Here is a 23,189-nt window from a genome sequence, read left to right on the forward strand (position 1 = left end):
GGTGAAGGGCCATTACCAATGGCGATGTCCTTCCAGTACTGCGCCAGGTGCTCCCCCATCGCCCGCAGCAGGTGCCGGTACTCTTTGGCATCAGCAAAGTCCTGCTTGTTGTGTGTTGGCTCTAGGACCAGGTAGGGCACATCAACAACCCCAACGACCCCGCCACATGCCCTGCAGGAGAAGAAGACACCATGCTGTCACCCCCACTGGCCACAACCCTCCCACTGTCCACCCTGGGCTAGAAGCTCTCCTTGAGCAGGCACTCACATGCCCCCTTCCAGCTGTGGGCCCACTTTCTCATACATCTTGATCAGGCGGCTACAGTTGTAGATGAACATGCCGTCCAGGTCCCGGTGTTCTATGTTGACCCCAAAAACAAAGTTCAGTTCTTTGGGTTCTTTAAGTGCTCTGAGAAGACAAAAGATAAATTCAAGCAGATCAATCCATTAACACACAAACACCAAGGTGTCTAAGATGCTTTAAGCTTAAGCATAAACTTGAGACACTTAAGTTCTGCACTTGCATTCAAGAAGTAACCTTTTAGACTTAATAAGGATATGCACTGTAGAATCACAATGAGCTCCCTTGTTAAAAGTGTATGACTTTATTAGCTTTTGCCTTCAAAACAGAGATCGATTTAAGTATGAATAGAATCCTGTGAAGCTGCTGTGAATCTCTGCAAAGAAAATTATCCAGTGGAATAAAGGTAATTTGCATAATCATTCCACTAATGGGACAGTAATTAATTTTAAAAAGACAAAAATTCCTGGAGTTCCTGTCATGGCCTAGTGGTTAACGAATCCAACTAGGAACCATGAGGTTGTGGGTTCAATCCCTGGCCTTGCTCAGTGGGTTAAGGATCCGGTGTTGCCGTGAGCTGTGGTGTAGATCGCAGACATGGCTTGGATCCCATGTTGCAGTGGCTCTGGTGTAGGCCGGCAGCTACAGCTCCAATTGGACCCCTAGCCTGGGAACCTCCATATGCCGTGGGTGTGGCTCTAGAAAAGACCAAAAAAAAAAAAAAAAAAAAAAAAAGGCAAAAATTCCTAAGAACAATAAACATGTATGTGAGAGAAGAAACAATCATGGGATAAGTGTCAACAAAATTGTGGAAAATAAAAAGCACATAATCAGTGGATAGATTTACAGGGAAAAACCCCAAAACTTATGCCTGTGGCAAGGAGGTCAAGAAGCAACCAGGAATTCGGGCCCATAGCCTGGAGTCTCCCGACATGGAGGGAGACACAGGTCATGTAATGAGCCGGGAAAAATGCCCAGTCTAGATGCAAAGGAAGGAACTCAACCCACAGCATTACGCCACACTGTAACCAGGGATACAAAATCAAGAGTAGATATTACGGATGGGGAAACTACAATAGAGTTTACGACTATATTTCTTAAACGCTCTATATTTTACAAGTTGTATACAATGAACATTTTATATAAATATGCTTTAAATGAAAAGGGGGGAAAAAGGAAAGTTAGAGGGAAAGAATGGGGAAGGGGAGAGAGAGGGTGGGGAGAAAGAGAAGGGAAGGAAGGGGGAGAAGGAGGAAGGAGGGAGGGAGGGAGGGAGGGAGGAGGGGTGAGATGGCCACCAGTAAGGCTTGGAATTCAGCTCAAGGTGTGGGCTCTACCTGCCTTGTCCTGGCTCAAAAGGGAACTAAGTTGGAAGGAACCCCTCTTGTGGTGGGCATTTCACAAGCATTTGGGGTCACAACACTAATGTCTTTCTCAAAAGAACCTGTGTGCAACAGAATGGCAACCTCACAGGCTAGGGAGGAATTCCTCAAGCTCTTTAACTGTCAATAATCAGTACAAAAGCTCATAATTTTGTAAGACCCAAGGTCAGCCTAGGCACTCACCGCTGCTTGGCCTCCTTGATGCGCTTCTTGACGTCAGCTTCTCTACGCAGGGTAATGGCTGTGTTCTGGACCTGTCGCAACATCACCTGGAAACATAGACCAGTCCTTAGTAAGAAGGTACTCTGGGCCACAGCAAGTGGTATAACAACACAGGCAATACATTTAAAATATCTCACTTTAAGTCACATGGATGCAAAATCAGAGCTGGAAATTGACTTCCAGAGAAAAGGGCCCTCACTGGGGACAAACTCAAAAGCTGTGGTTTACTTGACCAGACTCACTGACATGAAGGAGAAAACACCCAAACTGAAACAACAGGTGCGTATCATACAGGAAGGGTTGGAAAACTGCCCTGACCCTTGCTACTTGTGTGTGTGACCTGTGGCTAGTGACACTCTTCAACTTCTTCCTATAAACTGAGGATACCAACAGTGTCCATCTCATATGGCTGCTGGGGTGCTGAAAGGGTTAGCTACAATTCTGCCACAAGGTGTGTTCAACAGTAATTATGGAAACATCATCACATCCTACTTTTCAGCTTCAAGGCCAGAGGTTCATGACTGGCTAAGACAGGCCAGCAGTGCTAGAGAAGAGCTGCAGGTCTGGGGCCTCACCCTAGAGTCCCGTGTGAGGTCTCCACCCAGGCGCACTTCCAACGTCCGAGCTTTGCTCTCCGCCTCCCTCGCCTTCTCTTCAGCTGAAACCCAGAAGAAACCATGATAAGAACTCAAAGGGGGGAGTTCCCATTGTGGTGCAGGGGAAACAAATCCAACTAGGAACCATGAGGTTATGGGTTCGATCCCTGGCCTCACTCAGTGGGTTAAGGATCCAGTGTTGCCCTGAGCTGCGGTGTAGGTCGCAGATGGGGCTCAAACCTGACATTGCTGAGGCTGTGGTGTAGGCTGGTAGCTATAGCTCCGACTGGAACCCTAGCCTAGGAAACTTCATATGCCACAGGTGTGGCCCTAAAAAGCAAAAAAAAAAAAAAAAAAACTCAAAGGAGCAAAACTCAGTCATCCCTCCTGGACCCCAGGGAACAGTCCCCAGTGAGCAAGACATGTATTCAGTAGGGGGGGGGGGGGGCACGCTGGAAGAGCAGCCACCCTGCTTGGAAAGCCCCAAGGAAAACAGACAGGCTGTTCAAACTTTACAAATGAATCAGAACAGATCAAAAACTGCCTAAGGCAACCAGAGATTCTCCTCAGGCAGCCAAGATTTGTCAGCATGAGAGACCTTGAGATTCTTGCCCTGGGGTCAAGAAAACCAATTTCACAAGTATTTGTGCCAGAGGACAGTGTGGGAGTCTTCAGAGAGACAGACTTTGCTTTAGATAAGAGCCTATAAATGGCTGGAGGAGTCTGGGGAGAAAAACTGCTGAGGGGACTGGAACTCAGAGGGAGGGGTGCAAGGGAATTGGATCAAACTTCCATATGAAGTTTCTATACCCCTGCATGCTGGATGGAGCTCTGGCCTGGATCCTGCTTTTGCCACAAGCGATGTTCCCCAGATGACCCCCCCCACCCCCACCCCCGCCAAGCCCTCCTGCCCAGGGGGATTATTACCAATCCGTGCCACGTGCTCAGCTTTCTTCACCTCCTGCTCTGCACGTGTCTTGAACCGGCTTGACGTGTACTTGTACATCCTGGGGGTTGGGGTGGGGGGAAGTAACCTGAGCAGCAGGGAGGCATGGTAGCAACTGTTCTGGCCCTTCTTGATGACTCAAAGACAAGCTTACTTTAGCAAAAAGACTCAAATCCCTAATCCACTTGCCCCTTGCCTCCTGCTCCACCTCTGAAAAGCAACTTCACTACTCACCCGGTGTGTTATTGATCCCACAGTAGAAACCAACCTCAGCAACCAGCCAGTGCCCCTGCTTTCCTGGGTGGTGTCTAAAGATCCCCTGGCCGTGCAGCTGAGAGACTCAGACAGCTCACTGTGCCAGGCTGGGACCCTCCATCTCACAGGAGGCAAACTGAACAAGCCTCAGCAGCCAACCTCCATAGCCATCAGCCACCTCCATCCCTCCCGCAGACCCACTAGTTTGTCCATAGTAAATCACAAACAACTTAAAGGTGCAAAAGCAGTCAACATTGTTGGAGACTCTTATCTGTCATCACTCCAACTCTGCCCCCGAGACAAGCAGCCAGGGCCTATCCTTGCTTGGCCCAAGGGAAACAGAAGGCCTACCTGGGCTTGTACAAGCAGCAGGAGAGCCTCTTGGTCTGGACCTTGTGCCCGTGGATGAAGATCCTCATCCGGGGATCAATGTAGAGCACGGCAGCATAGGCACGGAAGGAGCGGCGCTCTGGCTTCCTGGGGCGGCGGGGAGAGGTGCTGTGGCCCGCCCCACCACTGGCCCAACCAAGGGTCCAGTTGGACCGCCTCTCTGCAGGCCCTCCACCTTTCCATCTCCCACCTTGGCTTCCCTTGCTGCCCTGAGGGGTGCTTCCTCTGTGTGGGCACCATACCCTACCTCCTCATGTCCCCGGTAAAGACACCAGACCTGGTCCCACAGCTGCCCCACCAGACCTGAGAATCCCTCCTCTGGCTCCAGGCCTCACTCTCCTCCTCTGTTTACTTAAGGGGCTGAGGCAAGGGCTCATGAGTCTTTCCATCTGGATTAGCTGAGGACCTGCTATCCTTCCATTCATCCCTTCTGCTTTGTGGCACGAAGAGTGGGGTTCTCAGCTTCACCAACTGAGGAATTCAGGGAACCAGCTTGCCCCTCTGTCCCTCAAGTCACCTCCCTTTTCTCCGCTCCCAGCTACACTCACGTGCCCTCCGGGGAGGTCTCTGCCATCTGGATATCTCTTGGATTTGAGATTATGTCTAGCTCTGGCTCTCCGTTATCCATGAGTTTGAGGTTGAAGATGATGACCAGCGTTCCTAAAACATCAAACAAAAATCATGCTTTCGTTCTTCCAGGTACCCCCAGCCAATCCCCATACCATTCATGGCTCTGGAGTGCCCAGATTCTAGGTCTGCGGGATAAAAAGCCTCCTTACCGCTGTCCCCAGGAATCTTCATGAACTGAGCCATCACTTCCTCTTCATTGCGGAAGGGAGAGTACTTGTAGATGAGTTCTGTCTCAATGGCAAACTTCTCCACGTTGTCTGTGACAGGTTCCCGGGTCCGAGCATTCCAGGTAGGCAATGGGACTATCACCTTTGGAGGAAGCACAGGCAGATGCTTTGAAGGAGGCCCCAGAACAGCCTTCCCCAAAATGTGCATCCATCCTGTCCCTCCCCACAGTGGCTCCACACTGCCCCAGAGGCTCTATGGCTTCCACCCCTTCCCAAGAGTCAACCTCAGATGGCTAGGTCCTCTGAAGTATGCTAGGTTTTGGCCTGGAAATCTCTGCATGAGCAGTTTCCTGCTTGGGATGCCCCTGGTCATTTTCCCAATTTGGTAATAATTCTACTCTCCCACTAAGGAAAATATATTTGCAATTATCTAGTGAATCTGAAGACACACACGAACATAACTTATGACTCAGCTATTCCACTCCCAAGTATATATTCCAGGAGAAACTTGCACATACTTACCGACAAACATGTAAGAATACAAATACCCATGACAGAGTGGAAAAATTAAACTATTAGTGTAGGTATTACAATGCAACACTGTGCAGTGATGAAAATGAACAAAATAAGAGCCATTAGCATCCACACAAATGACTCTCACAATATTTCATGAAAGCAGCCAGATTTAAAAAAAAAAAATCCCTCAAGATTTCCTGTTGTGGCTCAGTGGAAATAAATGTGACTAGCATCAGTGAGGACATAGGTTTGATATCAGACTTTGCTCAGTGGGTAAGGATCTGGCATTGCCGTGAACTGTGATGTAGGTCGCTGATGGGCTCAGACCTGGTGTTGCTGTGACTGTGGCACAGGCTAGCAGCTCAGCTCTGATTCGACCCCTGGCCTGGGAACCTCCATACCTCGGGTGGGCGCCCACCCCCACCCCCGAGAAGAAAATAAATTAAAAAAAAAATTAAAAATTAAAAAATAAAATCCGGAGTTCCCGTCGTGGCGCAGTGGTTAACGAATCCAACTAGGAACCATGAGGTTGCAGGTTCGATCCCTGCCCTTGCTCAGTGGGTTAAGAATCCAGCGTTGCCGTGAGCTGTGGTGTAGGTTGCAGACGAGGCTCGGATCCCCCGTTACTGTGGCTCTGGCGTAGGCCGGTGGCTACAGTTCTGATTCAACCCCTAGCCTGGGAACCTCCATATGCCGTGGGAGCGGCTCAAGAAAAGGCAAAAAGACAAAAAAAAAAAAGCCCACACATGAGTCCATTTACATAAAATTCTTAAGTAGGCAAAACTAAACTACTCAAGAACGCATACACGAATCACACAAATATAAAGAAAAACAAGGAAACGGTCATCATCAAGGAGGTTCCCTCGGAGGTGCAGCGAGGAATACAACTAGTGGCTACATGGATGTTTGCTTTATATTCGCTCAACTGTACAGATTATAATATCCTCTCCCATATATATGAAATTTAATCTTATGTCTAAGTAAACTTTTAAAAAATCCTACCCATTCTTCAAAAACCCCACCTTAAAGGCCACTTCCTCAGAGGCCCCACTTGCACCCCTCCCCTCCCCCACTCGTGGCCTGGGAGTCCCTCTGCAGAGCAAACCAGCCCAGGCACCTCAGAGGTTTCACAACAGGCAGCCCACCCTAAGGAAAAGGAGACTCTATTTTAACAGGTGCTGGAGTGATAAACGCTCCAAGCATTCTGAGACACTTCCCTGGTTTCTAAGAAGCTTTGTGCCTATAGTATTTGGCCCTGGGGTTAGTTTGGATACATTCCTATCCAGCAGAAAATGATCTTATTTTGAAATCTTGGCTGGGTTCACACTAGAGTACAATCCAAAACAGTGACCTTCTAGCACCAAGTAAGGAAAAAATTTCAACCTAGCTTTTTCACCAGGGGAATTGAGTTCCATTTGTGTTCTATAAATGTGTGCCTCACGCTACACCTCCTGTTCTCCATAGCAGTTCCAGGTGACAATGGCACCACTTCAACCTGTGGGCATGCATTTCATCTGGCAGCACCCCGCCAGGGGGCACTTCTTTACTTTCATTGTTACTGCTCCCCTTGTTTACCTCCCACCCTTCTGGCCAGGCCACCTCCTTTGGTGCTTCCCCACCTCGCCAGCCTTTACATGTGGGCACCCAAAACCCTAGGACCCTTTCTCACCCCACATGCTCTTTTAGGAGAGTCCATTTGCTACAAAGAACCCCCAGGTCCCCAAGCCTTCCCCCAGCTCCAGACCCAGCCTTAACTTTATGTTTTCAGGGCCAAAGTTACATACTTCCCCTCCAAACTAGCCCCTTTTCCATTCTCCCCAGGTCCAGATGGGCTGCTTACCCCACCTGCCATCCCAAAACCTCAGTCATCTAAGACCCCTCCCTTCCCCTCTTCACTGACTAAACACCAAACCTGTGGTCCCAAGAGGTGAAGGCCACTCCTGTTCCTCTCACTCCCAGCTGCACATCAGGCCAGGCCACACACAGCATACATCCCCCACCCAACCTTTCCAATCCAACCACTGCACAAGAACCAAACTGATCTTTTTCAAAGAGAATCTGATAATGCCACACCCTTGTTTAATCTCTTTAGTAGCTGCTTTCAATAAAATCCCTCACCACCACCCCCCCACCCCCGCAGCCCTGAGCCCAAGCCTGACCTGACCTGCCTTTCCTGATCTACAGAGGACACCACCTCTCATCAGGTTGCCCCTGTGCCCAAGTCCTTCCCCACAGCCCCCACCAGCTCTCATGGCCATTTCTAATAATGTCCACCCCTCCTCTCACTACCCTAGGTCCATCAGGAAACATTTCTGAAAACCCAGGCAGGGACTAAATCTTCCTGCCCCCTTTCCCGGGAGACCGTCTGGCTGGAGCACTTCTCTCACTCTACCAAAAAGGCAAGCAAATCCACCTGCTTACCAAGTAAAGACGGCAGAAAGAAAGGTTTTCATTCCCAACATGAACTGATCTGCTAAGAATGCACATCTAAACAAGGCCAGCACCAGTTTACTTTTCTTTTCTTTCTTTTTTCTTTTTACAGTCACACCTGAGGCATATAGGAAGTTCCCAAGCTAGGGTGAATCAGAGCTTGCAGCTTCAGCCTACACTACAGTTATAGAAAAACTGGATCTGAGCTACATCTGCAACCTATGCCATAGCGTGCAGCAACACTGGATCCTCAACCCACTGAGCGAGGCCAGGGATTGAACCTGCAACCTCTGATACTAGTCATGTTTTTAACCTGCTGAACCACAATGAGAACTCCAGGCCAGTACCAATTTAATTGCAGCCAAACAACGCAGACGAATTAGATTGAAACTTTAACCCCACTTCACCCATTTAACAAGACAGCTGTGATTTCTTCCTGCAGATCCTCTCAACCTCTCTCGCAAGCTCTGGCCTCCATTTCACTCACATGAAAGGAGCTAAGAGTCCTCTCTGAGGCTGGGCAGACCAAGGCCTTCCCTGATCCCCCATGAGGAGGCACAGACCTCACCAGACCAGCTCTGTAGATATGAGCCACCAGGCCCAAAGAGAATCAATCAGTTGCGTATGTGTTTAGCTCACATAATTAATAAAGGTTTCAAAATCAAAATATTCTAGAGTCATTAGGCTGTCCTTCCAGAATAATAATGGTTAGTTGGGGCTGCCGCTTGGTGAAGAATTTACATGGGTTTTTCCACCTACTTTACTACCTGCCCAGGCCTTGTAGGTATCAGACTCCAACAGCAAAACATGCTCCCGGCATGTTCCACAAAATCACCATCATATGGGAAAGATAGTGCTGTTCCTATTATTATCACCAGATGCGTCTCCCCCCAAAGTCAGGGAAGCCCCCAATACTCCCCCTGATAGAATAGCCCTCCATCGACTCCCCGACTGAATTCAAGCTGCAGATCCAGGAGAGCTACAAATCCAACCTTGGCTCCTGCCACTTGATAGCCTCACTCTCACAACCAGGACAGCAATTCTCTGAAGCTGTGAGATTTTACCTCCTCTCACATTAAGATGCCTGCCTTAACCCCTCAACCAATTCCTCCAACCTACAGCTAATACTGCAACAGGTAGCATGGCTGCAGTCCTGCAACCCCATTATTGGATTTTCCAAGCATACAAATGACCTATGAAAAGGACCTGGCACAACCAGGAAGTGAGCACAAGGATAGGACCTACTTCATCAATGCCTTCCTCCTCATGAAAGGTTCGAGACAAGAAGAGGCAGGTCATAGTGTCTTCCTTCTTGGTGAAAAGGATAAAATCCTTCCCAATGCGCATTGAGCCCCTGAAAGGGAAGCAGAAATGGGTTATTCTCCCAGGGATTCAAAAACTCATCTGGAAAGGGAGCAAATCCACCCTCTGAACGTGGTAAAACTGACCTAAAGGCCTCCCAGGTCCCACAACCCTTGCTCCCTCTCCTCCCCTCCTCCTCCTGCTCTTCCATTGGCCTCAGTCTTTGCTTACCACATTCTTGACCACATGTACCCACCATTCAGGGCTCTCTCACCACCGAGCATCAGCCCCAGGTTAGTCTCACCCCAGCCTGCTGGTTCATCCCAGGACATGATGAATAACAATCTAGCAACACCTTCAACACGTCACCTTCCATCTTGAGCACACCCAGTCTCATCCTGTCCTTCCTTCACTGACACAAACTCCCCTTGCATCCACCCAGGAAACGGCAGCACCATCAAGGGTATGGCCCACTGCCTATGCTCACCAGTCCTCAAAGAAACAGGATGACCCTAAGCCTCAGCCAAACACTGGGCTAAGCAGACAAAATACCACTCCTGGTTACAGTTCCAAGAAACCTACGCCTGGTCATACACTGTAATCACAGCCATCGTGTGGCTCAGAGCTATTCTGCCATCTCAACTCAGCATGCCACAGGTCCCTGCTTTAAGATGCAACTGGTTTCTGAGAAATGTGTGTTGAAGTTGACTTCTACAAGGCAAAAGTCTGAATGGAATCACTGCTCCTTCCTCTGTTTGGCCACATTAACCCTTCCAAGAAGCAGGCAAGAACAGGCCCTTCCAGGATTGAGCAACAGCATGAAGCACCAATGGGAGGAGCAACCCTTGAACAAGGGGCTGTTAAGTTCCCATCTTCAGAGCAGCTTCTGGCTTTATGGCCATTACCTCATTAGTCCTCCTAACACCCCAGGAGGTGATGGCAGCAGGAAGCAGTATTACTGTCTTCTAGGTACAAATGCAAACCAGGCCAGCATGCGAAGCACACAAATGCATGCCATGGACCACTTCCCCAAATGCTCAGGAAAACTCCAGGACACTGTCCAGAGGTCCTGGAGGGTGCCAAGTTCCAATGCTCCTCCTCCAGTTCCTGAGGTGCTGGCCATGCCCCCCGACAACCCCAGAGTCCTCCTCCTGTCTCCCAGAAACTCTCTGATGGCAGAAGGAGGCACATTAGTTTGCCTTCTGTCAAAGTTTGCTCTTGCTCTAATTTGGCAAAACCTCTCATTTTGTGCCTCTTCTGTCTTAGATCCTGAGCTTGGGGGTAAATAACAACTCCAAAATGCCACCTCACTGGCTTCTCTGTGGCTCAGCCCTATTCTTACCACAAATCGCTTCCTCCTAAAACTTTCAATTTCTTAGTTTCCAAATGAATACACTCTGAACAATAGATGGCTCCATCTCAATGGGTCCTTCACAAAAGTGGTTCTATTAAAATACACTGATGACAACACTCTCAACTTCTATACGCTCTCCTTCCTAGACTCCTAAGCACTTTCAGAATCACATTCCACTCGCTCCTGAAACTTGCTCAGTAAGGAATTATTTCAGAGATTAGAAGCTCATTTTCTACAGTAGGAAAACAGATATTCAGAGAAGTGGAATGACTGGTCTGAGGCCACAAAGCTGATAAAACCAGGAAGGAGGAGGCTGGCCTACAATCCAGAAGGGAAGTCAGGGTTTCTTACATCACACTGACTCTAGGAGACCTCAGCTGTTGGAAACTTATATCTCCCACATCAGAATCACCTGCAGAATATAAAGGTGGAAAAAAAGATTCCTACACCCTATCCTAGACCCACCAAATCAGGCCTGGAATTTGCCATGGAAGGATCAAAGGAGAAATAAAATAAGAAGTCAGAAACCAGGCCAGGACTCACACCAATGATAGAATTCTTTTTTTTTTTTTTTTTTTTGGCCTTTTCTAGGACCACTCCTGTAGCATATGGAGGTTCCCAGGCTAGGGGTCTAATCGGAGCTGTAGCCACTGGCCTACACCAGAGTCACAGCAATGCGGGATCCAAGCCACGTCTGCGATCTACACCACAGCCCACGGCAACGCCAGATCCTTAACCCACTAAGCAAGGCCAGGGATCGAACCTGCAACCTCATGGTTCCTAGTCAGATTTGTTAACCACTGCGCCACTACGGGAACTCCAGCATTTAATTCTTAACCTACTCGCTATTTGTTATAATCCCAATTTACAAAGGAGGAAGTTGAGGCCCAGAAAAGTACTTAAAGTGGCTGATGTGAGATTTGAACTTTAGTTTGTCTGACAGAAATGAGACAGACAGCACTTCCGGCCTTGCAGTCAGAAAGACCAGGTTCATATCTCAGATCCACACTTGGGCACTTTCACACCTGTGGACAAGTCACTTCACCCCTGTAAACTTCAATTTGAAGATAAGAACCACAGCACCCACACCTCACACAACTACAGTGAGGCTTAAACTAAATCATCCAAGTAAGGTTTTTAGCACAGTACCTGTAACATGAGTAAGTGCCTGTTACAGAGAGAGAAGTTAGAGGTCCCGGACCAGGTCCCTGATGTCTTGGGACACGCTGGCGTTCCTCCCCACTTGCCCAAAGCCTGCTGCATGGAAGAAACAGCTGATGCTGCTGACAGACCAAATGCCATCCCTCTCAAACAAAACAACACATTTCCAGAGCAAGACTGGAAATGTGACTCAGAATTCCACTTGTACAACTCCAACCCCACTAAATCTTATTCCATCCAAAGGTATGTACAGCTGGAAGTGACCATGTCAGAAATAGAAACCTTTCTCTTGGGGCTTCACTCAAAACCAGAACAACACATTCCAAACACCAAACAAGTAGGAACCAAGGGCTGAGAAAGATGTCCCAAGGGATTTAAAGACTTTAGGTAGGTTCCTGCTATGGGACCTAGCAGGATATGTAAGTAGAGACCACCTCCTCCGATGGGGGGAGGTGGGCAGGGGGTGTCCAGGTCTCTCACTCAACCTGGATCCCCAGTGCCTGGCACAAAGCATGACATACATGCAGGCACTCAGGAACACTGCTGCTCCATGGAGCAACCCCCTCACCATCTCAGATGCATCCCAAGCCCACAAAACAACCACTTGCATCCTCAACCACAGGGTAAAAATAAGAATTTTCAACAGGAGTAGAGGTGCCGTTCCAGAGCACTGTGCCAAGAGAAACCTACAGCTTCTCCAACCTCAAAGAAGTTGTACATTCATACTCTTCAATCTGTGATGTAAACTAGGCTAGACATCGGTTGGTAAGTCCCCAGACCACCACTCCTGGCTGCCTTTCCTTCTGTGCCAGAATTACAATGACAGAGGAATGAGGAGGAGGAAAGTTGTCACTGGACAGAAGCAGGAGAGCACAGCATCACTTGATTTTGAGTCCTGCGGCAGGCTTCTAGTGCACTCACGATTTTAACCCATTCCCGTATTGCCCAATCTGGGTGGACTCAGGTGTTCGCTTGGCTGACTTCCCAAACTGGATCACGCTGGCAGCATCACCTGAAGTGACAGGCACAAGAGAAAGTGAAAAGTTTGCTTTTCTTTCCAGGTTCTCAAAACCAAAGGTCTGAGCCCCATTAAATCCACGCAGGGCTGTGTCTACTAAAAATCTGCGTCCAAGAAAATTCACAGCCATGAGAATCCTCTGACTGGCCTTCAGAACCGCCACCACTACGTTCTTATTCTGTTACCAGAACATGGTAATAAGGATGTGGAGGCCACTGCAGTTCCAGCTCCAGGACCTTATGCAAGCCGATAAATACAGTATCAAGAGACAGGTAAGGAGTTCCCGTGGTGGCTCATATCCGATGCAGGTTCAATCCCTGGCCTCGCTCAGCAGGTTGAGGATCTGGCATTGCCACAAGCTGTGGTGCAGCTCGCAGTTATGGCTTGGATCCTACGTTGCTGTGGCTGTGGTGTAGGCTGGCAGCTGTAGCTCCTTCAAGCCCTAGCCTGGGAACTTCCATATGCCGCAGGTGCGACCCTAAAAAGACCAAAAAAAAAAAAGAGAGAGAGAGAGACAGGTAATCTGACGGACTTTCAGATCCTATCTCCCATGTTAGGAGAAGACCTGGCAAATCCATTAGTGCAAGAGACTTCTCTCTCCCTTCTAGTCACAAGCGTGAGGCAACACAAAGAAAAACAAGTTAACACAACAAGCATTTTGTAAAAAACGGTTTACATCCTCCCCAAAAGAAGCAATCAGCCCATCACTTACTTGGATCCATTCCTGCTCCATCATCCAAAAAACAAAGCATAAATCCTCCTCGAAGGTCCTCTCGCCTTTCTGTAAAAGAGGAACTATCATTACTGGGCAGTTACCCACCAGAGGGCAGCAACTTGGGTATGATCGGAAGGTGAATCAATGTGAAGCTTGGTCCAGAAAGGCCTTCTCCGTCTATCAGTCCCAGCTAGTGTGAGTAAAACATCAGGGCCCTTGAGGGTGGTCATTTCCATCAAAGGTGTTCCAATGCATTCTAGTTCATGACAAAGCCTGAGACAATCTATAAGGAGGGCAGAGAAGCCTAGTCCAGCATCTAGCCATAGCCAGGACCACTGAATATGTGCATATTTCACAGACACCTCAAGCATCCTTCTGCCTCTTTGCACCTGGGTTACTTCCACCTCCCTTCTGCTGGGGACACTCAAGTACTTCAACTATTAGGTGCTGAACCTTATCAACACTGCTCAAATTCAACAGGGCACCTCGTTTGTGGGTTAAGTGTGAAGTGGCCTTCAGACAAAAGTAATCAAGCCAGACAAGCTTATGGACATGGGGTTGGGGGGCAGCTGCTACCTAGAAGGTGAATTACTAAGTCTGTATGTGACTATCCCCAGGCCCACTATAGCTTCCAGGCCATCAGCAGTCCTCTTCACACCCCCTCCTTACTATGGGTCCTTAGTACAGCTCCTTGTCCCAAGAGTGAGACGGCACAGAGTGCAGCACACAGTATAGCAAGAGCTGCCTGCTTTCCAACTGGACCTGCTTGAGTGGAAGGAGAAACAGTCCTTGGACACTAAGATCCAGAGCAGCTGTGGCAGGGGTTCCTGATCGACAAGAAGGAAACAACAGAGTAAGGCTGCCATTCCAGAGACTAAAGGAACCTCTTCTTCTTCAGCAGCTGTCTTCTATAGTAGCAAGTGGTTGCTCAGAGTAGTCTGGGTCCAAGCTTATCACAAACACCGGAGGAGAGATTTCCAAATAGGGAAGGGGGCCATATGAGCTTCCAAGGTGACTTTTGACCCCGATGACAAGGACTAAGTGGACAGAGGAGGAACAGCACAGGCCCTGGAATCAGGAGAGCAATTCTACAAGAGGCAGAAGGTCAGTTTAAGGTGCCAAAGGGACAAGTCCAAGGCTGCTGTGGAGTCTAGTTTCTAATTGAGGACTTTTTTGTTTCCCCCAAGCTACAGTTCACCACCTTTATATAACTACCTAAACTGAGGAATTTCAGTTTAAAATGCTCTCTGTCCTCCCCTCAGGCTACAGATTCAAGTAAGTTACAATGGCCTTCTGTTAAATGGACTAGTTAATGTAATTTAAAATGCTATTTCAGAAGTACTACAAGCCATAAAATTTTCAAGTATCACTTGTTCAAGAAGCTGAATTTTGCTGAAACATTAATAACAAGTGCTTCTTGAAAGTTTGAGGACAAGGACCTTCCTTTAAGTACTATTGGTAGATAAGAAAACTTTCCCTTGTGGCAGTGCCTTTTATCAGAATCTGGAAAATTCAAGTGAGATCTAGTAAGCAGAGGCAAGTGCAAAAAAGGTGCAAAAAGTTTTCGAAATTTCCTTCTGGAGGAAGCAACGTCATATGGAGTTTCAAATTGATTCAAGAACAGAGTTTGGTAAAGGAAGTCTTCTAAAATCTAGCAAAGAGCCATTTGCTGTACACTTTAGTCATAAAAATGTACATGAAGACTGTTTGGGGATCAAAAATTGCTTCAAGCCAAATGCATCAGAAAGGCCTCCTAAGGATTACTGGCATTTCTTAAACACTACCTTAGGAAGTTACTTTCAGGCCCTGGTGTTTGTTAGAACCAGATTCACAGGCTTTTTAACACACAATCATCACTTAATGGTGGGTCTGAGATCCCTTTCTTGCTCAAAGACTCCATTTCAAAGCTTTTTCACACAGTTTACACAGGTAAGAGATGCACCTATGGATCCTCCTGGCTACAGACATTACTGCCTATAAGCAGCTAGTAGTGTCTAGGTTCACGATCAATGTGCAGCACCACACCAAGGCCAAGACAGACTAGCAGACACAGCAGAAATTTTGTTAACTTTCTTCAGCTTTGTAAACAGGCAGAATGGCATCTTCACTGGGCTACAATGTTTATCCCAAGCACTCATTTATTCAATATGCCTGGATCTGTGATGAAGATAGGAGCCATGAACAATGCAGATGTGACCACTGCCTTCATGGAGCTTACAGTCTAGTTGATGCCACTCTCTGTAGCAGATCTGGTAAGCAGGAGGGTGTAAGCAGGAAGCTGAGAAGCGTGTCAGCTAGAGCAAAAGCAGTGTGCAGAAGAATCATCTTAGGAGCTTGTTAAAATACAGATTCTGGGCTCTACCCTGGAGAGCCTAACAGTCTGGGTCTGAGGTGGTACTTGAGAATTTGCATTCCTAGCAAGCTCCCAGGTGATGCCAACACGGTCCACCAGTGGACCACTCTTTGAGGAGAGCTAGAGCCAGTAAGAACCAGAAAGCTTCCCTGCTCAAAACTATCTCCGCAGACATTCCACCAGTTAGAGACAAATTCTAACACCTTCCATTCACTTTAATCAGTCAATTGAGTGATATGTGAAACATCCAATAAAGAATTTTTATGAAGATGGGGGTAGTTCTGGACAGAGGGGAATCTAAACAGCTGGAGTTTGTCTGCTACCCACCCTCCTCCAACATACATTAGAAGCAAGACAGGGAGGGCAAAGCCAAACTGCATTCTTTGCAGTTGTGCGGACCCTGGTTATATATACCATTATGGAACCAGTGTGGAAGGCTGCACATATAAGCTTCCCACAACATGACCGAGTCTGGCTTCTCCAAATTAGCCTGACATTCCTCCTCCACTCCCACTGGAGAAAAGGAAAAAAGAAGTTGGAGAAAAGATGTGAAATGGAACTATAAAAGTCAGAGGTGATAAAATGATGTCCTTAGCAGAGGCTGTATAGGATGACACCCAACTTCTTCATCATATTTTGCAATCTGTTTGAGCAGTATTCATCTCATTTACATTTGCTCCAACTAATTTTCCCTTTACTAACCACTGACCTGGCAACATAAAAGGGATCTTTTATGTTGAGGAATGGCAGTCTCTATCCAAGGAAGTCCAGAAAGTCAATAAAACACAGTCTACTTCAGACAGGCACATTACGGCTCTATCTAATAGGAATGCTTTGGGTAAGGGAGTCTGGTTCCTTTCTCACCCTTCTTTAAATTAAAATATGAGTTCAAACTACGCCTGATGTTTAGGGAGATTTCCTAGTTCATATCAATCTAGCTTCAGAATGAAAAACAGGAAAATACTCTCCCCTATATATTAACAACAAAAACTTTATAGTATACTACTAATTCTATTATTCTACTTGTATAATGAGATTACTTTCATTCCTACTGTTTAATGTGTTAACAAGGCACTGAGGTAGGAAAGTGTGAAGTTAGATACACCTCAGTCAGGATTTCCAATCTCAAGGTACTTGGAATAAATCAAGTCTTTCCCACCATGCCATAGTACTCAGCGCTTCCATTACACCATTTAATCCTTAACTACCTTGACAGTTCCCTCAAGATCCAGTTATTGTTCTCTAATCATCTGTAGAGTATTAACTGTTTCTCCAATTAGCAACTAGTCCTCTAATGAGAATTTAGCAAAGACTCCGTCACATCCTTTTTGGACTCCACCCAAAGCACAATAGCAGTAACAGTGAGCACAGAATAAACACACACTGGGCCTTTCTCTTTTAAACTAAAATCCAACTGTTTGTTCTGCTGCATTCTAAGTGTAAATCACTAAATTTCCTTGCTGAATTCGCCCACTAAGGGTGGTAAAAAAAAAAAAAAGCAGAGATGATCTCTTTTGAAAAGCTTCTTCCAAATAAACTTGGCTCTGCTGCTTTGCCCCTTCAACACCACTTGGAGCAGAGGCCCATTCTCTGCCATCTGTGCAATGATAAAACAGCCGCCTTTTCTTTCAGAGGTAGCTGTTACTACTACTCACTAAAGCACACTGGTATGTAAGACACATATCGTGGCTTGGGAATGATGCCTTCATCTGTCCTGAGGGTTTAGTAACCCTCTTCTAACATTCTTCTGCTATGCTCCCTTTTCCTGCTACTTTCTTCTAAAAATAGTCTCATTTTCACCACTTTGGCAGAGCCTTCTGAACAGAAGGCTTTCAGAATTTAAGCAGTATAGTTGACTTTTAGCTGTTGTATTTTCTTTGCTCCAAAGTCTATCAGCCTAAGAAACTCATATCTGGGGAGATTCTTTATAATTATATGACATTGGAGATTCTAAGAATTACTTATTATATGCATATTCCCATTCAACAAACTGGTCCGTGAAGAAGAGGGGTTATATGATAACTGTATACTCCCATAAAGACACTCAAGTTTTGGAGTTCCCATCGTGGCACAGTGGTTAACGAATCCAACTAGGAACCATGAGGTTGCGGGTTCGGTCCCTGCCCTTGCTCAGTGGGTTAACGATCCGGCGTTGTCGTGAGCTGTGGTGTAGGTTTCAGACGCGGCTCGGATCCCGCGTTGCTGTGGCTCTGGCGTAGGCTGGTGGCTACAGCTCTGATTAGACCCCTAGCCTGGGAACCTCCATGTGCCGCGAGAGTGGCCCAAGAAATGGCAAAAAAGACAAAAAAAAAAAAAAAAAAGACACTCTAGTTTTCACAAAAGCTAGACAATCCTAGCCAAACTGGGTTTAAAAGCTGTCTTCTTCTATTTCACTTTCAAGTTTTTAGCATTCAAATGACCAAAAATGTGCTGGTACAAACATCGAACAGTTAAAAAGCAAGCTATTTATAAAAAGGGAGGGGCAATGATAATGACCAAGATTTCTTCCACTGTTGTAGCCACTCCAGGGGAAAAAAAAAGAGGCTCTTACCGCCAAAGAGCAGAGCCAGTTTCACATAAGCAAAAGAGTAGATTCTGTCAGTATCTTTAAATTCTAATCAAAGCAGCCCTCCTTCCTACCTACCTGACTCCTAGGCCTGAGAACATCTCCTCTGCAAACCTCAGTGCCACCTGAGTTACCAAACAGTATTCTACAACTGATGCCAACAACTCTCTAAGTTGGGACTGGTCCCCACCAAGGTTGCAGAGGGAGAAGACGGCCTTCAGCAAGATCTCTCTTTGGCTGCATGGACCACAAACCTGGTCACGTGCTCTCCCAATATGGAAAAATCAGCAGTATTTGGTCATTTTACTCCCCATTACCCTACTCCATCATCCCCATGAATCTCTTAGTACCTTTATTTAAATAGATCTACAAATCTGGGCACCCTGTGTTAGTTTCTCTACACCAATATTCTTTTTTTTTTTTTGTCACAGGAAACTCCTACTCAATATTCCTGATCTCTATTACATGCTCACCAAGGCTGCCTTGTTTCTGCCTAAGACCTGGAGTATCAAGCTGTCTACCTAGGCTCTAGAAACAAGTCATTTCCCACTCATTTCTTTTTAGGCACAGCAATAAAAGCTTTCAAGAACTGGGCGTTAGAAGAAAGAACTGATGTCTATCTTACCTGCATAAATATCTATTCTGGTGGCATCAGCATCTCTGAAAAGTTGAAAGAGAAAAAAAAACAAAAAACAAGATTCAAATAAGAATATGAAATACAAACCATCAAGATGCACAGTATTTTGAGTGGGATACATACTATTTTGAATCTATTTTCAGGAAGTCATAAATTCTACATACATTAAAGACATACTTTTACACTTGGTAACACAATTTTCCTTATATGTCTGTGAAACACTTCTGAAGCTCCAAATTATTTAAAATAATCACATGACACATATGACTTGGACTTTTTATTTTTTAAAGTAAAAACTTCATAGTGAAAACATCAGAATAAATAAGAACATTTCTTTTACACAGTAAGAAATGACTCAAATCACTCATTTGGTTCCAATTATAAAAAAATGTTCTGGGAGTTCCCGTCGTGGCGCAGTGGTTAACGAATCCGACTAGGAACCATGAGGTTGCGGGTTCGGTTCCTGCCCTTGCTCAGTGGGTTAATGATCCGGCGTTGTCGTGAGCTGTGGTGTAGGTTCAGACGCGGCTCGGATCCCGCGTTGCTGTGGCTCTGGCGTAGGCTGGTGGCTACAGCTCCGATTGGACCCCTAGCCCGGGAACCTCCATATGCCGCGGGAGCGGCCCAAGAAATAGCAAAAAGACAAAAAAAAAAAAAAAAAAAAATGTTCTGGAGTTCCTGTTGTGGCTCAGCAGGTTAAGAACCCAACTAAAAACCCAACTAGTATCCATAAGGATGCAAGTTTAACCCCTGTCCTCGCTCAGTGGGTTAAGGATCTAATGTTGTCACAGCTGCCATGTAGGTCACAGATGCAGCTCGGACCTTACTGCTGTGGCTTTGGCTGTGGCCTACAGTTGTAGCTCCTTCAACCCCTAGCCTGGTGACTTCGATATGCTGCAGGTACAGCCCTAAAAAGACAAAAAAAAAAAAAAATTCTAATAACTTTTCCATTTTTCCTTCACACCAAGATTTGAGAAAAAAGGAAAACAATAATCTGCCACAAAGCCTAAGAAAAATCAGGTCTTGTGGTATACATATTACAGTCAGCAAGACTGATTCACAAGCCCATAATCTTATCCTTTCTAAATTTGACAAGAAGTTGGGGCACCCCATTAGGCTCCAATCATCAGCTAAAGTGAAAGTTTAGTTATCAACAAAGTCTTCCACAAAAAGGCTTGAAAGTAGTCTAGACCAATTATGCCAACTGTAGGCAAGGAAAATGAGGCACCATGTTTCATCAGTTTTAATACAAAAAAAGTCCACTCAAATCCAAACAGCTCTACAGGTACCTATTCCCAAAGACGTAAAAACATTTCCAAAAATGAGAGAGACTGGGAAAATGAATGCATGAGCAGGAACATACAATCCTAGGCAATCTCCAGTTCACCGTATGATATACAAAAAAAGCAGTCTGCCCAAACATACTACAGTCTCACTAAACTAACAGGTGGCAAATTCACAGTTCCATTAAGCTACATTTTCAAATTAAATATAAAAATTTATGAGTCAGAGTTCCTGTCGTGGCTCAGTGATTAATTAATCTGACTAGGAACCGTGATATTGCGGGTTCGATCCCTGGCCTTGCTCAGTGAGTTGGGGATCCGGGGTTGTCGTGAGCTGTGGTGTAGGTTGCAGACGCGGCTCAGATCCAGTGTTGCTGTGGCTCTGGCATAGGCTGGCAGCAGCAGCTCCAATTCGACCCCTAGCCTGGGAACCTCCATATGCTGCGGGAGCGGTCCTAGAAAAAGCAAAAAGACAAAAAATAAAATAAAAATAAAAATTTATGAGTCAAACAGGACTGAAACAACTGAAAATATTGAAAATGTGAGTTTTCTGGTTAAACAACTTGTTAACTAGCACACTTCCATGAGCAGTCCAGTGAATAACAATAAAAGTAGTTAACAATATAGGTTTATAGCACAGACATTGGCAGACATGAGTATCAGCAACCTTATTAACTGTCAATCTGTTTAGAAAGTACTTATGTCAACTCTTATCCTCTTCATTAGTCATCAACATTTATCAATAAACGCCATGTCTGAATTTTATGCTTGCATTCAGAAATAAAACTGGGGCAGTATTTTCTTGATATAATTACAAACAGAATCTTGATTTGAACTTTGCTTATTTATCTTTGAACCAAACCAAACTTCTTTCTAATCTTGCACAATAAAATTTATAGTCTTCTATCACTAAGAACCCACCTCTGTGTTGTACTGTACAGCCCAGGGAACTATATCCAATCTCTTGGAATAGAGATGATGGAAAATAATATAAGAAAAAGAATGTGTGGAGTTCCCGTCATGGTTGAGTGGTTAACAAACCTCACTAGTATCCATGAGGGCACAGGTTCAAGTCCTGGCCTCGCTCAGTGGGTTAAGGATCCGGCGCTGCTGTGAGGTGTGTTGTAGGTCACAGATGTGGCTCGGATCTGGCATTGCTGTGGCTGTGGTGTGGGTCAGCAGCTACGGCTCTGATTCAACCCCTAGCCTGGAAACCTCCATATGCCCTGGGTGCAGCCCTAAAAACACACACACAAAAAAAGGAAAGAAAAAGAGCGTGTGTGTACACACACACACACACACACACACATATATGACTGGGTCATATGCTGTACAACAGAAATTGACACAACACTGTGAATCAACTATACTCGAATAAAAATAAAAGTTTTTTTAAGTCTGAGGCAAATGTGTGGCGGGAAGGATAAACTGGGGATTGGGATTGACATATACACACATGTATATAAATAGGTAACAAGGACCTACTGTATAGCATAGGGTAGTCTACTCAACACTGTGTAGTAACCTATATGGGAAAAGAATCTGAAAAATAATATGTTTACGTATAACTGATTTACTTTGCTGTACACCTGAAACTAACACAACTTTCTAAGTTAAGCATACTCCAACAAAATTTATCTTTTAAGAAAAATGTAAAAAATGGAGTTCCCATCGTGGCACCGTGGAAACAAACCCGACTAGAAACCATGAGGTTTCAGGTCCAATTCCTGGCCTCGTTCAGTGGGTTAAGGATCTGGCATTGCTGTGAGCTGTGGTGTAGGTCACAGGCGCAGCTCAGATCCTTCATTGCCATAGCACAGGCTGGCAGTTGTACCCCTAACCTGGGAATCTCCATATGCCACAGGTGCGAACCCAAAAAACAAAAAAGAAAAAGAAAAAAAAACAAAAAACCTCATTGCTAAAGAATGATTTCTTCCAAGCATAGTTGCTAACTATAGATGCTTTGATCAACTAGAGTCATCGAACAATAAAACAGTATTACTCCTCAGTATCCATCTGCAGGGGACTGGTTCCAGGACTTCCTGGGGTATCAAAATCTGAAGATGCTCTTCTATATAAAATAGTATTTGCATATAACCTATGTTCATCCTCCCACTTACTTAAAATCATTTCTAAGCTACTTAAAACACCAAATACAGTGTGACTGCTATCTAGATAGTTGCCAGCATACAGCAAATTCAAGTTTTGCTTTTTGGAACTCTGAATATTTTTGATCCATGGTTTACCGAATCCACAGATGCAGAACTTGCAGATTCAGAAATGTGGCATAATCTTAAAGACATTAGATGGTATACTACCTGGGGAGCACAAATTAAAACAGAGCTTCTCTATCCCATTAATTAGATTCCTAATTTTTTATCTTAATTCCCTGTGTTTCACTACTATTATCTTGCTCTAATACACACAGGAAGGTTATAAGTTCACTGTTTTTAGACTGGGCCACAGCAATGAATGAATAAAGTGTCAACTAATGTGCTATTAATACTTTGAGAGTAAAAGGCCTCTTAAGAGTGAGTTGCATTTGCAACAGAAATGCCTTCCCCCCAAGTCCTCAGAAAGCAAAGGTCACAAAGACCCAAAAAGTTTTCAAGCACATACCTGGCATTATCAACCAGTTCAGCAAGAGCACCAAACAAGAATTCATGAGTGGTTCTGAAACGACAAATATTGAGAAATCAGCAAAAAAATTACGGGAGTCAAAGTTATAAAAATATTTTAAAGTTTTCAGGAAAAAACTAAAATTGCTATTTGCATCATTAATTAACACTACTGACGTTTAAACTCCACAATTCAAGTCTTTCCAGAGCTCACTAGTCTTCCTTGAGTGTTAATCTGTCAAGTCCCAATATCTACTCAGAAATGTTTAACTATTTTGAGTAGAAAAACCCATATGAAGCACTAAAAGTTTCCTATGTGTACTACTGAAAAAGAAATGTTTTCACTCT

At 45.5% G+C, this 23,189-nt stretch overlaps 1 protein-coding gene across 8 annotated transcripts in view; it reads right to left on the reverse strand.

Moving 5' to 3' along the window:
• The window catches only part of MORC2 (MORC family CW-type zinc finger 2), a 45,169-nt gene that overhangs the window by 12,192 nt on the left and 9,788 nt on the right, over positions 1 to 23,189 (reverse strand). For all 8 annotated transcript variants that reach the window (XM_005670853.3, XM_021072948.1, XM_021072947.1 and 5 more), the window contains exons 2-14: positions 22,843 to 22,896; positions 18,929 to 18,963; positions 13,382 to 13,450; positions 12,573 to 12,663; positions 9,080 to 9,188; positions 4,871 to 5,030; positions 4,640 to 4,751; positions 4,053 to 4,178; positions 3,428 to 3,507; positions 2,480 to 2,562; positions 1,866 to 1,951; positions 268 to 408; positions 17 to 171 (exon numbers count right to left, since the gene is read on the reverse strand). In XM_005670853.3, coding sequence (XP_005670910.1) covers positions 17 to 171; positions 268 to 408; positions 1,866 to 1,951; positions 2,480 to 2,562; positions 3,428 to 3,507; positions 4,053 to 4,178; positions 4,640 to 4,751; positions 4,871 to 5,030; positions 9,080 to 9,188; positions 12,573 to 12,663; positions 13,382 to 13,450; positions 18,929 to 18,963; positions 22,843 to 22,896 — 1,301 coding nt within the window. The remainder of the gene's footprint in view (positions 1 to 16; positions 172 to 267; positions 409 to 1,865; positions 1,952 to 2,479; positions 2,563 to 3,427; positions 3,508 to 4,052; positions 4,179 to 4,639; positions 4,752 to 4,870; positions 5,031 to 9,079; positions 9,189 to 12,572; positions 12,664 to 13,381; positions 13,451 to 18,928; positions 18,964 to 22,842; positions 22,897 to 23,189) is intronic.

This window comes from Sus scrofa, chromosome 14 (genome assembly GCF_000003025.6).
Source record: "Sus scrofa isolate TJ Tabasco breed Duroc chromosome 14, Sscrofa11.1, whole genome shotgun sequence".
Taxonomy (NCBI): Eukaryota; Metazoa; Chordata; class Mammalia; order Artiodactyla; family Suidae; genus Sus; species Sus scrofa.